This window comes from Merops nubicus, unplaced genomic scaffold, assembly GCF_000691845.1.
Source record: "Merops nubicus isolate BGI_N331 unplaced genomic scaffold, ASM69184v1 scaffold32919, whole genome shotgun sequence".
Classification (NCBI taxonomy): Eukaryota; Metazoa; Chordata; class Aves; order Coraciiformes; family Meropidae; genus Merops; species Merops nubicus.
In genome coordinates this window covers 1-14,769 of record NW_008633565.1, presented here as the reverse complement: position 1 = coordinate 14,769, position 14,769 = coordinate 1, and the positions used below count along the sequence as shown (strand labels likewise).

The following is a 14,769-nucleotide window of genomic DNA, read 5'->3' as shown; positions in this document are numbered from 1 at the left end:
TTAAAAGAAGGTTATGACCATCCACCTACACCGCATCTGTAGCTCACCACAACTGCCTGAATAATAAGTGTATCTGCCCCAAATGTATGTCCTTATCAAACGCACCAAGGACCAGACATGTGACAACAACTATTACTTGTTCCAACAAATTTTGTCATTTAGCAGTTTTAAGTGTTATTTACCATTTCATTAAGTTTTTGTAGGTTACACAAAACAAGTGACACTTCATTACTGCACCTGCAACTTCAGTAATTGCTGCAGAATAGTTTTTTCCTACTAGTGGCAAAACTAAACTTCCACAACCGGAACTTTTTAAGCTTCATAAATAATAAAGCAAAGACATTCTTAAGCTTAAAAAAGAAACCCACATATATTTACCTGCCATCATAGCTATCATACTGGCTTTGTAGACATTAGCAAGGGACCCCAGTTCACCTGTTGCCAAGATTGTTTTCATATGAGCTTCTCCACAGGCCTCACGGCACTGACGGATCTCCTCGTAGAGACCTGGGGATAAAAGCAAGTGAAAATGATCAAAGTTGCCTGAGAGACGTTTTCAAGTATGGCTGTAATTTCCACTTCTGGATTAATTTCCAATCTTATAATTAGTCATAGCACTCAAGAACTTAAGTTTTGTAAGTTCAATAAATTACATGACTGGAGGTAATTAACAATGCCACACGGTTTCAGACTTAACTTAATAGCTATTAATGTCATTTCTCTCAAAATTAAGAATGTGCAGAGTATGGCAAACACTCATGAATACATCAGGAGTAAAAAATGCTCTGACAGTCAAGATTGATTTTAAAACAGCTTTTTCAGCAATAAATATGGTAGTACAATTACATTTTCCTGTCCACATCACATCATCACCCCCTCCGTCCCCTTCAGCCACATCTGCCAAAGGGCTCTGCCTAAAAGATACCAAAGGTGTGACCAAGTTGTCTAAAATCAATGTGGTCTGCTAACATCCCTGATGAGGAAAGACCGAGGCCTGGAATCGCACTTCAAGGATCAGCAAATTCACATGGATTTGTGTTTACAAACCACCTCCAGTAGTTGTATTGCCCACAAGGTCACCAAGGACTTGGACCATGCTGTGGCATGAGCTCAGATGGCCCTTGCAAAGAAGAAGGAAGCACGATGGCAGAAGGGCCAGCAGGACAACATCTGCCTGGCGTGCTGTGGAGCTACAGCTCCAAGGGCAGAGCTGTAACCTCGCTTCTGATGCCCTTGCTCACTGAGGAAGCCAGCTGGGGTTCAGGAAGCAGGTTTGTCATGGGCCACTGTGATACACAGAAGAACTGCCACTGCCATGGACACAGAAAGCAGGACTGATGTGTAGAAAACCTTTGGAGATAAAGCAGACCATTATCTCTGTATCTTCACATCACTTGGGGAAAAGAAGCAAACCCTCCCACCTCACAAAGAGCTCCAGGCCTTTGGAACGCCTCCTCCTATCAGTCTGTCTTCTGACCTACAGCCCACCTCAGGTCTCCTCTCCCAGCAGCCAGCATGTCCCCAAGGCAAACCCCACAGGTCCCCTCTGCACCCCGCTCCCGGGGCAGTGCCGCTCAGTCAGCTGGCCACTGACTGCAGCCAGGGAGAGGCAGAGACCAGCAGGACAGGGCAGCACTTAGCTGTTCGTGGACGTTGTCAGTGCAAACCAGCCCCTCACAAGCTCCTGCCTTCAGATTTGTGAAGTGTAATGGCCAGAGGCATGTTTAACTTTTCAACAGTTTTAGATGTTCACAGGCTCAGTAAGGACTGGAATAAATGTGGTATACATAACCAACAGAAAAAAGGGTAGCACTTGTACACCTGACCAGGTAACACAACACAGGGAAACCCTCCCACCCTTTTTGGTACAATTCAGCAGGCCTCCCACAAAATTCTGAACAAAGGGAGACAAAAGAGCTAGGAATTATAAAAACAGCTGTTAGAAGCTGGCCACTTGAGAATGTTTAAGACTCCTCCAGTGTGGAGAGAAACGCAGCTCTTACAGTGTACAGCCAACGGTTTTGGAATTTTAATGTAAAAAAAAAACCAAAAACAAAAACAAAACCCACAAAATAAATAAATAAATAAACAGAATCCTTTGCAAAAGAGTCCTTTTCACAAACTGTACTCAATCTCCAAACACATAATCAAAAAATTCTTCCATGGAAGGCTAAAATACAGCTTTTAACAAATCTTTCTTGCTAAAAACGTCCAGGATATGGCTACAAAGACTAGATTTTTTCAGCAGTACTAGCTTTCTTTTCCCCACAGTCCTCAAATAAGACCTGGAAACATAAAGTAGGATTTGACAGCTGCTGTGTGGCTGGACCTGTGATGCTCCTGCATCCTACTGATGCCATTGGCACACCAGGCGGCCAGGGCTGGGATTGCTGGGGTGGTCCTCTGAGATTTACTACACACCTTAGTAGGTAACTGGCTAATGCACTTAGCAAGTCCCTTTATAGACACCAGGCTTCACCTTGTTTCTTGCTGTGTACCAAAGGTGTGAATTAATCAGTACTAGCATGCAGTCTAACATGTTTTATTGATCAATTGATGATACTCCAGAAACCTACATCAAATTGAGCCTCAAAAAGAAAATACAAAGAACCTGTGCTATTTTCTTGTGCATTTGATAACACTGCTCGTGTTAGATCCAAATGCAGTCTCTTTTTGTGGAGTGACTCTTCCCTGAAGCTTTTGGAAAGCCAGAGAAAGCAGCTTTCATGTTCTTCTAGTTTCGGTAACAAGAAGAAAAGACTGGAGTTTTCTCTACCTTCAAGATATGCCACCAAAAATGTCAAAATACAATCAACAAAATGTACATTTAGGTTGGATTCCATGAAAAGAAATTATATCCTCATAGCTGTTGCACACTGGAGTTACTACTGCACCTACAGCATCTCCCTATTGTTGGAAGGTACTTTTATACACAATTAGTGTCAAGATCATTTGAACAGTCTCAGTATCTGACAGCACACATCAACCCCCAGACAGGAACAACTGAGGATCTTCAATCATCTGTGTCTGTCAGGTTAACTGAGGTGATGGAAAGTGGGCATACTTCAATGGGGCAGGTGTGTAGGTACTAAATACTGCTCTTTATTCAGAGACCAATTATTGCAGACAATAGCTGACATTCAGAGGTCATTCTCAACCCTACTGTAAAAGCACAAATAGAAATGCCACTAACTCTAGGACAGAGAACATTAACCAGATCACACCAGCCTCAGTGCAAGCAGGAATTGCTCTGACACAGAAAAACTGCCAAAACTCCTACTCCTTTCAAAAATATAAAAGAAGCTTCAGTACTTAGGTTTAAAACAAGTCACAAATAACTTGATTATGCTGAAAATTCCTGCCAAATGTCTAAAGTGTGGGTAGAGTTCACCACACTTGAAAATACACTCAGGGTTTCAAGGGTTCCTGGGCTTCCTCTGAGACAGTCTGTGCTGCTAAAAAGTCCATCACTTAACTACTCAGTTCTGCAAAGCCAACTGGTAGCAGAGGCAGATTTAGATGCCGTGGTTCTTGGAATATCTGTGACCTGTGCAGATCACCAGTAAGTGACACAGCAGATAGAGCTTCCCCAGTTAGCAGTAGAGACACAAAGATTTCAGGAAAAACCACTATCATAGAAAACCCTGCAGGAATATTTTCAATTGTGAGCTAAGACCACCATTAAGAGGTTGCAAGTGACTCTCCTTCTGACTGCTAAAATCAAGGACGAGAAAATCAAGAGCTCTCAAAGCAAATGGCCAGGACTGTGTAGCATCTTGAACACAGAACTAACACGATTCTAAAGATGACTTTGTCCTAAGCCAAGGGGAGAAAAAATAAGAGGGGTGGGGGAGAGGGAGTGATAAACATACCAAAAAAAAAAATAAAACACAAAAACCAAAGCCTAGACAAAATATATTCAGAGCCAAATGCTCACTGATGAAATCTGTAGTAGCTCCACTGACTTAGTTAGCTCCTAAAACAGATGTGACATCTTTGCATTCACTTATTTAAGGTACCTTACTGCTTTCATAAACTTTAGATCTGCTACTATCGGATGCATTTATAGAAGTAAAAAAAAATAAGATTTTATAGGAATAAAAAAATACTATCATGAACGTGGTTTTAATTTTGCTGTTATAAAAGGTAAGTGTTGGCAGGTGTCTTTTTTGGAGTTTACCTCAAATTCTCTCCAGTACCTTTTATTGATTCTTAGCAGCTATTAAACACACCAAAGAAAATATTCCTCCCCTACACATTCCTCAAGCAAATATCTCTGATAATTACTGCTGGCTATCATCTGCCCTATATTGTCTAGATGGTCTTTTGCTTTGGTCTGATATATTTGCCCTAAAGATCATAAAATAAAGGGGATAATCCAGATCTCCTACACAGTAAATGAAAATATTAAAGTGAAAAAACCTGCTTAAATTTTTAAGAAACAGCTCTTCTCCAAAAATGTGATGATACAAACACTTTTTCTTTTTTTAAGAAATTCAGTTTATTTGCTGTTTCCATCTAGTCAGTCACATTGACTGATGTTAAGGGTAGAAACTGAGATGAGGACAGAAGACGTTTCGATTTCTGTTAGACCAAAAGATCAAGGTAATCATGATGGGAAACTGGAAAATGAGCTGGAGTCCCTTCTGTCTTGCATGTTAATGGCAGGTTTGTTAACAAAATGACAAGCACAAGGCTATCAGCACAACACAACTCTCTCAGTTCTGCTCTCAGCCACATATGTGCAACTCCAACCACCAGTGAATCACATGAAACTGAAAGCAGAGCTTGGCTTCAGGAGTCTGAGTTACTGCTGACAATATAAGACAGAAATTGTGCAACTGGATTTGAAGATCCCAGCTTGCACATCCAGAAAATGGTAACACCAGCTATAAAATTTCTGCACATGTGGAGTCTTTTCCAGGCCTCTGGAGGGGGGAGTGTATTCTTTCTGTGCTGTTTATAAAGTATATGGCACAAATGGGGGCCAGTCCCTGAACAAAACCTCTAAAGTAACAGTTGAATAATTATTAACAGAATTGAAAGGCAGCTTTTATAATCAGGTTATACCTAACATATTTCATGGATGCAGCCATGTTCAAACTTCTCAGAGCATACTTGTTTGGGGTTTTTTTTCTCCTTTTCTTATAGGAAAATTCAACTGACAGAGCAAATGAGGAGTTAACAATACTTTTGAAGCCAATGACAGTGGAGTATGTCCAGGTGTTTGCTAAAACTGTGGAACTAGAAGTAACAGTACAGCACCCTAGGCAGCTTCAGAAGGTCCAGCAACTCAAATATATTCATTGATAACTGTGGGGGAAAAAATAATTAAAAATCCAGTTTCTTCCAACAATTTGTCAGTTAAGTTCATCATTCTTTACACACAGGTCCCACCTTCTGTGCCTAAAGACAGTATCTACATTGTGATTTTTAGGCTTAATCCATACTTTGTCAAGTGATGCAAGACAACGGTTGAAAATAGTAAACTATATAAAGTAGTACTGCTTTAAAACCTAATAGGTTGTAAAAGTTATATAAGTTAATAAACTTAAATATCATTTAATGTTATTTTCCAAAATAATTTAGCTGTCCAATAAGGCTACTTTAATGTTCAGCACTATTAAAAAGATCTTAACAATTACATCATAAAGATCTAGGAAATATATTCTGAGTGTCAAAAATATTTAAGACCTGCTTTAAAATAACTTGATGTAATTGGATATGCACTATAACATTTAATAACCAAACAAGCCTTTGAAACAAACCACAAACCAACACTATTCTAGCATGGTGACCCCAATTATTGCACAGGCTAGAAGAAAAGCTAAAACTATATTAATAGTAAGATGAAGCACTGTACAACATGCATATTTTTGTCACTAACTCCTGAAGCTGTGAAGGCAGGCAGCATGAGAAAATAACAATAAAAATATATTAGTGTTATAAGCATAAGCAGAGGTTCTATCATAACTGTGAGGCAGTTCTGTTTGATGAAGCACCTTGAACATGGGCTTACTTACTGCACTAGACTTTTCAATTTTATTTAATATAGGGATCCACCCTAAAAAAGGCTTCTTCATCTCTTCTTCTAGGTTCCTTAAACGTACTTCATAGACTGTTGTGCATCATATCTAATCATTAGATAGAGGTGGAAACCTGCAGGTTCACAGAGGTCACATACATCTATTGAAAGCTAAACAGAAAGTCAGAACATTGGACTTTCACCAAAATAGTCAGAACACCTACAGAAGTAATTTTTTTTTTTTGTATGGGCAAGTTAAATACTATAATTTTTCAACCTGCAGCATCAATATCTGGATGGCAAGTAAATTCTGTTCCTGAGGTAGCTTTTTTCAAGATCATGTAGCTATGTGCCATCCACTAACTTAGCTCACTTTGTATCCAAGACCAACATACGCTCCCAGCAGAGCACAGCTCTTGGCAGGGGTACCTGCTTTGTAGACTACAGTGTAGACCCTAACAAAGACACAGGGCAGGAAGGTGTGCATAGAGTCCTGCTGCCAGCTGGTACAGAACTTGATCCATCATTCTATCTCATTTAAAACCACTCAATCACCCAGTCTCCATATTCCAGCAATTTCTGATGCCATACCTGAACTTAAAATAGCCGCTCTGAAGGGAACAAATGTCTGCAACAATGCCTACACTAAAGAAGTCAAACATGTAAAGCTCCAAATATTTAGGAGCAAAAGGATTGAGATGGTAGATACTGCAAAAGAGGTCAAGATGTTACAGGAAGTGGAAACCAGGATCTCAGTCCTGAAGACACAGATGCAGAAACATGATGGGTTTTTTGTTCAACTCTAGCTGCTAATTGAAGGAAGGCCATAACCAGAATATATGATCTGTTACCATGATGACTCTATTTCCTTAACCAAACTCAAGTGCTAAGGGTCCTTTATGAAGTCTTCCAAGTAAACAAGTTATTACAGCCCTGCATTATACAACTAAAACTGAAAATTCAGTGCAGGACAATGATGTGTTTACCTTCACATGGAGATTAGTTACAGAAGCATTGTCAGCACTTAAGGCAAACCATTTACAGTACATTAAGGATGCAATTAGAGCAAAAACCATCTTCAGCATTATTGTTCTTACTAATTAGTAGCAGTCTACAGACACGGGAGCATCAATAATAATATGAACAGTCAATTTGTACCCACAACTTTTAGGAAAAAGAAAACAACTGAAATACATATTTTTGTCAAGAATTTAAACATGCATATTTAACAAGGTATCATCTACGTTAGCAGCCCCTTGGGGGTTTTAACAAAACTGTTCAAATAATTAGGCATTCGCATCCATTTCTCTTGCTATCTTTTTAATCCTGTACACAATTCTCTAAAGGCATAGAAGGAATAGACCCAAATTTTAAAAGGACAATCATTCTGCATGCTCAGCCTGACAAGACTTTGTAACAGCATCTTTTTTATTTTTTATTTTTTTTAAAAAAGGCAATCATTCATCATAAATCAGTTAAATAGTTTTTTATTTAGTCCAGTGCCCCAGATTAACAGATACTCTTAGGGGAAGGACCAAATTCTTGAAGTACTGATGTAGAGACTTGAGAAAGAGACAAAGACAGCTTGCATGTGCATATAAATTCAGTTTAGGTTCCTTGCCAAAGGGTGAGTACTTACCTTCCCACTGGCCAGTCAGCACCAGACTCCTGCTAATGACAATGTCAATCTCTCTGGCACCATATTCCACAGCTAGCTTTATTTCAGCCAGTTTGGTTTGTAGAGGAGTTTGCCCAGATGGAAACCCAGCAGCCACTAGCAAGAAGGATGCAGGTAGAAGGAAGAAAATGTTTTATAAATTGACCATGAAATTGCATATAATTACCTGTAATGCATGAAAGAGTCTCTTATTTTTTTTTATCCATACAATGATCCAAAATATCTAAAGGTACCTCATCTTACCCTCTCTTCATCCACAAGAATTAGCTCTTCCCTTAAGAACCAATGTCCAACAAGATACTAACTGCATCTTGTGAAAAGGTCTTTCACATGCCTTAAATTTTTCCAAAGCAGTCTACATAGGAAGGCACAATAGCTATTGTTTCCAGCAGAACTGAGCAAACAAGGAGTGAACTCATATGAAACAATGAATAAATTTTTAATTCTCCCCAATTCTTTTCAGTAGCATTCCAAGTTAAATCCTGGTAGTATGTGTAACAGCTAAATCACAACAAATCAAAAATTGCTTTCAATGAGGTCTACTTAAGGTTATGTTTATGATGTTTAAATACAAATTCAGAGGTAACTTTGGAAATCGAAAAAATAATTACTTTGTCAGAGATTCTCTTTCTTTCTGACATATAAATGCATGTAGGATGTTTTTTCCCCTACACAACAATGAAACTACAACAGACGACCAACAAACACAGATCTTAGCATTAAACACCTGACCTAACTTCAAAGTCAGCCCCTGCTTTGAGCAGGAGGTTGGACCAGATGTCATCCAGTGCTCCTTTCCAACCTGCAAAATTCTTTGATTCTACTTGTTGCTTATTGTAGATTCAGGACTTGTCTCTCATGTGTGGTGACTGGAGAAGAGCCGGCACTGTTAGATTCCAGGTCCAACTCCTGAACCTGTGGGCTGCTCAGCAGACAACAACCCTAGCCTCCACACACAGCTTCACTGAATTCAGTTTGTAGGATTATACTTAAAACCAAACAACTCATGGGGACAGAGGGGGGACAGAAATTGTATTAGAACTCCTAAAGCTCATATTGTAGTATTATTATTGTTATTACCTACTTAGTCTCTACTGATACTTTGTCAACACACTATCTCAACAACCTCTGTTCAGGTGAGGAAAACACTGATATATCTTAAGGACCTCTTTGAAGATCTTCCAGCAAAACAGACTTGGCATTCTTGATATGCTTGAAGTTGAAAGAAAAGATTATACCAGAAGCAAATCCTTCCCTCCATTCCTTTCCTTCCACCTGCTACTTTTTCATCTTACTCTCTGACACAAAAGTAAGTCCAAACTTCTGGATTTTTCTACATATTTTATAGCAACAAAATATTTAATTGGATAGTTTTGAATAAAGCTTACCTGAAGCTACTGGTATGTTACAACCAGCAGCCTTTAGAGCATTAACAGCATCAGTGACTCTTGCAGGATATACACAAACTGCTCCGACAGTAATACCTGCAAAAGCCACAGTTCACTTTTTCATATATAGATTTCCACCTTCTCAAGTGCAATCCACAATATGAACACATATGCATTGTCCTCACCTCCCACTTCTGCAATCTCACAAGGACCTGAAGTACCTACACTAGGGATGTCTTTTATACTGCTCAAACACTTCAGTTAATTCTCCATATTGTTACCTCCCTCGTGTTCCTTCAGCTGACCCTGGAAGCAAGTTTGCATTAGGAGGCGTTAAAATTCCAAGATTTTTATTGACAGATTCACTGTTTAATGTCAATACATACAGTTAAGACATGCTTAGTTAGCAAATTACTGCAAGAGAAACTACTCAGTTCTTACTTGTTGAGCCAGACTAAGCCCAGTAGCAACTGAGCAGTCTTTATGTTAACACAGTCCTACTGCATTTCTAGTTAAAAATGCTATTCTCACAAAGTCTCAGATAATTGACCTCATACTTAATACTTCAACTGTCTGAAGAGTCCATAAATCCAAGTTATAAAAAAAGAATAGTCTTTGATATTTTATGTGTATTGTTTTAAACCAGAGAGGCCTGATTCCCCTTTTGTTCTGCATCATGTGACTTCAGCTAGTGGGCCAACATCCCTGTGAAACTGAAATGCTTCAATAGTAAAAGCATGCCCCAAATGTTGCTGGGATTTTATTTTTGTTAGATCATCTTAAGGCCAACATGATAGGACAAAAGTCAAATGGTATTCACTGACAGAACAGTGATTATATCTGGAAAAAAAAACATAAATGCTGCTCAGACATAAAGAACTTTACTGATAGTTATACTGACTGTCTCAATTTGCTCTGAAGTTTTATCGTGTTTAGTCTTGGGTGTAACACTGGGACTTAGAAGGAGCCTGCTTGAGTAATATCAGTGAAAGTTTTACCACAAGTTCTTAAGGGCTGTCTTCTGCCCCATCAACTCTGTCGACTTAGCTGAGAGCTCTGTGTGTGTGTATATGTGATACACACACAACCACATACACCCACTACAGGACAGATTCCTTGAACTAGACTGGGCTGCAGAGATGTATCCTGGCAACTACTGAAACAAGTAAGTAACAGGTAATGTTTTCTGAAGGAAAATAACATGCTGAGGACTGTGGAATGCATCTTTTCTGACAGGCAAAGCAGCAGGCTCGGTACTTACAGAAACACCAGCTAAGTTTGAAATCCAAAGGAGTCACATGAACACTCCCCCTTCATCGGTTTGCTAAGGACATCAGCAGGTTAACAGAATACTCAATTAGTGTCACCTTAGTGCACTGTTATTAAAAGACATACATTGAGGTTACACACTTGTGGCTTCCAGATCAAATTTGCTCATTAGGTGTCATAACTTACAGTGCTCTAAGTCCATCCTTCACTTTGGTTGCCAAACTGAGAGTGGATTTTTTTTCTCCTTGTATTCTTATATTAACTCAAAGGAATAGATACTTTGCAGTTAGAACTTGAAACAGTTGTTTTGAATAAGATCGTATATGACCTGGTTTGTTCTCTCAGGACTATTAGTTCTGTAGCACTACCTAACATAACTGCTTCTATTTTAGGAAGAAGAGGCCATTTTTACAACTTTCTGAAAATTGAAAAAATGAGGAAATTTAGACATTTTCTTTACCAATACACACAACAAAAACTATCATACCTTTATCATGCATATCCAAGGCTTTCAGCAGATCTTCTCTGATGGGATGTTTTGCTTTAAAACAGAGTCTGTGAACATTTGAAGGAGTATCATCACCTGAAAGAGTGGTAAGGTCTATGCAGGTGACAGCTTTCAGCAGCCAAGCAGCCTACAAAGGGAGTGAAGCAAGTGTTTCAGTTTACATTTCCAAAGTCAAACTGACTGAGAAGATTTAAGAATCAGAAGCCTCGCTCTCACTCTAAGAATAAGGAAATGTGTGGGATACAACATGGAGGACAGACAAAGAATGTTTTTTGACATACAGGGCTGGCAGATATTTGTTCATGTCTTCAGCAGCATCTAATGGTACAGAAAGAATTTGGAATCAAAAGTCTGCTCTCTCAGAATCAAAATATCAAATTCCATTTTTTAGTGCAAAAGCTAACTACCAAATGGGACTCTGTAAAAGTCAGACAAACATTTTTTCCTGTACAAAAAACATCCTGTTTCAAATTTAATTCTGTAAGACAAAGATAAAAACACCACCTATGTGAGGAACCTCACTGTTACAATACACTCCACTCTATACAATATGTCTGTATCTTTAAGGCTTATAGGCACAAGAAATTACACACATGCTTCAAGAGGAGCACAGGTTTGCAATTGCCAGTAACCAGATGAGTCTACACATCAGCAATTTGCACACTTGCACGCTTCTCCTGCTGTGAGAGTGAAACATGGAATCAGTGGGAAGTAAGGACCCAGACTTCTTAAAACTTAAGGTCTAGACTCCAGATGTTTCCGCTTTCTTGTGTGAATCAAGAATAAAAACCATCTGTAATTATTTCATGAAAAAAACAAAAGGTAACTGACAAGGCTAAAGCACTCTTTAGATGAAAATGCTACAGAATTTTAAGAGACATAAATCAAAGAATGGAACAGAAGCACAACAAAAGAATTTTTGAGCTTTTTTTGTGGAACAAAAATGGAGCTTAAGATATTATTTTTAAATATTTGTTGAAGGTCTTTCAGCAAATTGTCATTTACAGTGATGGCTTCAGTAAGAGCTGACATCTTGTAATGGGCACTTGTTCAACGAGGAGAGAGTTTGCCATGGCAAAGTCCATCTGAGTCCATAAAGTCTTTACCTGACTGCTCTGCTCTGTGGCACAATTTGTCAGTATAGTCAGCCCAAGTTGTCCCTGCATGGAGGTGTTACTTCTGCAGAGCTTAAGTGGCTGACCAGCCTACAAACCTTTCACACTTTGCTGATGGAAGTCTCCTTTCTGAACTTGCAGTAAATGTTACACTGAAAGCTGCTTTGGGGTGACTGAACAGAGTAATGAACCATTACTGGCCTCTGTTAGTCTAAAATTGACTGCTTGTTTCTAACAGATTTCCACTGTCACCCTATAATACATAATCAGGGTTTTTCACTTTAAATGGTTTTAAGTTTCTTTTACTTGGATTTTTTTTAATCCTTTGTTCAAGGTCATTTTTGTCTCATCTATCTGACATGAATCACAAAGTCATCAAGATAGATATACCCAGGGTGTTCCAAGAACTGGTATGAACGTAATTTTTCTAAAAAGGGTTTTTCAAATGTGTATTTTGGGAATTGGGCCTCAAAATTTGAATCTGTGCTGCTACTTACATTCAAACATGTAAAGGTTCAAAATCATCTCTGGGAAATAAAAAGCACATGACTATCGTGCAATGAGTGTTCAAATACAGAAGAGGTGCTCCTAGCATTCTTCAAAGTAAAATCTTACTGAAGTAGCTAAGTACCACTGTTACTACACAGAAAAGTGGAGAAGTGTTAGTAATAATTAAACATTTGTCCTACAGCCGTGTTGAGGGAGTGACACTAAAATCCTTTCTTCCCAACAATTCTTTGTAATCTAAGCCTGTACCTCTCTATGCCTTTGTTCTTTATACTGTAAATTCAGTTGACTCAGAAGACTTACTGTGTACATTTCTGCACCTGCAGTGTCTGAAGATAGCCAAGGTTATGGAATACCCTCTGGATTTTCTCACTGACTCTATCTCCCAACCCAGCGTCACCAGCGTGCTAAACTTGCTATCAAGTGACTTTTTATGCATCAGAAACTCTTCAGAAACACTGAGCTGGTGTCTAACTTTTCACAGTTTATGTCCATTTTTTATTTAATCATAACACTCAAAGCACCAGCCTTTTTCTGTCACACTCCAGTAGGTTCTCATAACTATATCAAATTATCCCCAAACTGTGATCAGCCATCTTAGAATGGCTGCCCAACATGCTAAGCTCAGGAAGCCAGTTATTTTGAACAGTTTTTTTTTAAGAATTAAGTATAATTAAATGATTCTTGCTTTGTTCCATTATGTTGCACTGTTAAGACTGAACCTTCACTACCTCTTTCCTCCCTCTTGGAGGCTTTTGATTACTGTTGCAAGCAAATGACTGGTTTAGCCTGCACTGGCTTCAGTGATGGTTTACATGGTCCTATTTTATACTAAGATGGATGATAACTGATCATTTACCTTATCTCAAGAGCTGAGAAGTCAGTCCCCTTAACATTAATGGGGTCTTTTTCTTTTTTCTTCTCCCCCCATGCCCCTGCTTCTCTCCCTGAGTGCCACAGCCAGTCAGGATTTTTGAGTTTTAGGTAAGAAATAGTTAAGCAAAGAAATCACACATGTTGGGGATGCTTAAGTAAAGAAAAATCATCCAGGTAGGTCAAACTTGACAGGGACCATGATCATACCTTACAGCTTTAAATTAAAAAATAAGAAGGCAGCATGCAGACAAGTCTGTCTGGGAAACAGAATAAATGTGGTGGGATAGTAATATACAATTTAATCCACTCATGAATAAAGATGACTTAAATTCATTTGCGGTTTTGCCACTCATGAGTTATAAGGTTTTAAACTTGTTTGGATAAATGCGTCACCTTATTCCATCCCATCACCATCAAATACAAATTATTAAAATAAGACGTGGACAAGCTCATCTTTTAAGTTTACATGCATCTTGAAAAAAATTCAATATTGCAGCCTGGTGAAGGAGAGTGACTGCTTTAAAAGTACAGGAACAGAATGCATAAAAAGAGCACTTACTTGCCAATTACCTTTCACAGTTTTCCATTTTTTAATTTGTTCTGCATGCCTCACAACTGCAGGTCGATTCACATGTACTTTTGAGATCCAGCCAAGCTCTGGGGTGGGAAAAGAAAAAAAAAAAATCTCATCAATTTCCAAATCATAGAATGGTTTGGGTTGGAAGGGACCTTAAAGGTCACCTAGTTCCAACCCCCCAGCCAGGGGCACGGACACCTCACACTAGACCTGGTTCCACAAGGCCCCATCCAACCTGGTCTTGAACACCTGCAGTGATGGAGCATCAACAGCTCCCTAGACAAGCTGGTCCAGTGTCTCACCACCCTCGTAGTGAAGAACTTCTGCCTTATATCTAATCTAAATCTAACCTCTTGCAGTTTGAAGCCATTACCCCTCATTCTGTCACTACATGCCCTTGTAAAAAGTCCCGCCCCAGCTTTCTTGTAGGCTCCCTTCAGATACTGAAAGGCCACAATCAGGTCTCCCTGGAGCCTTCTCTTCACCAGGCTGAACAATCCCAACTCTCTCAGCCTGCCTTCATAGCAGAGGTGTTTCAGTCCTCTAATATACGGTGTGGGACTCCAGAAGAAAGTTGTAGCTTGTCTTGGAACCTCTGAAGAGTGTGTTATGTTTTCATGTCCTTTTAAGGGCTTACATACTTATCACCAGTCCAAAATATCATTATAGCAGTAACTTCTCTTAGAGTATGATCTGTGAGCTGGGTGTTTCACACAGCGTGTTTTGTTTACCATTACAATAGAACTAATGTACTCCTGATGAGAGACACTATGTTGCTAGTCCTGGACTATGAAGTTTATTACACATTGTTGTGGTTTGAGGCTTG

The 14,769-nt window shown here is 39.1% G+C and overlaps 1 protein-coding gene across 1 annotated transcript; it reads right to left on the bottom strand.

Moving 5' to 3' along the window:
- Nucleotides 1-378: 378 nt before the first annotated feature.
- DERA (deoxyribose-phosphate aldolase (putative)) lies at nt 379-14,063 on the bottom strand (the record flags this gene model as incomplete). The annotated part of the gene is made up of 5 exons (XM_008948304.1): nt 379-507; nt 7,665-7,799; nt 9,092-9,187; nt 10,848-10,995; nt 13,926-14,063. Coding segments are annotated over 5 exons (646 nt in total), but the record flags the coding sequence as incomplete, so codon positions are not given.
- Nucleotides 14,064-14,769: the final 706 nt, after the last annotated feature.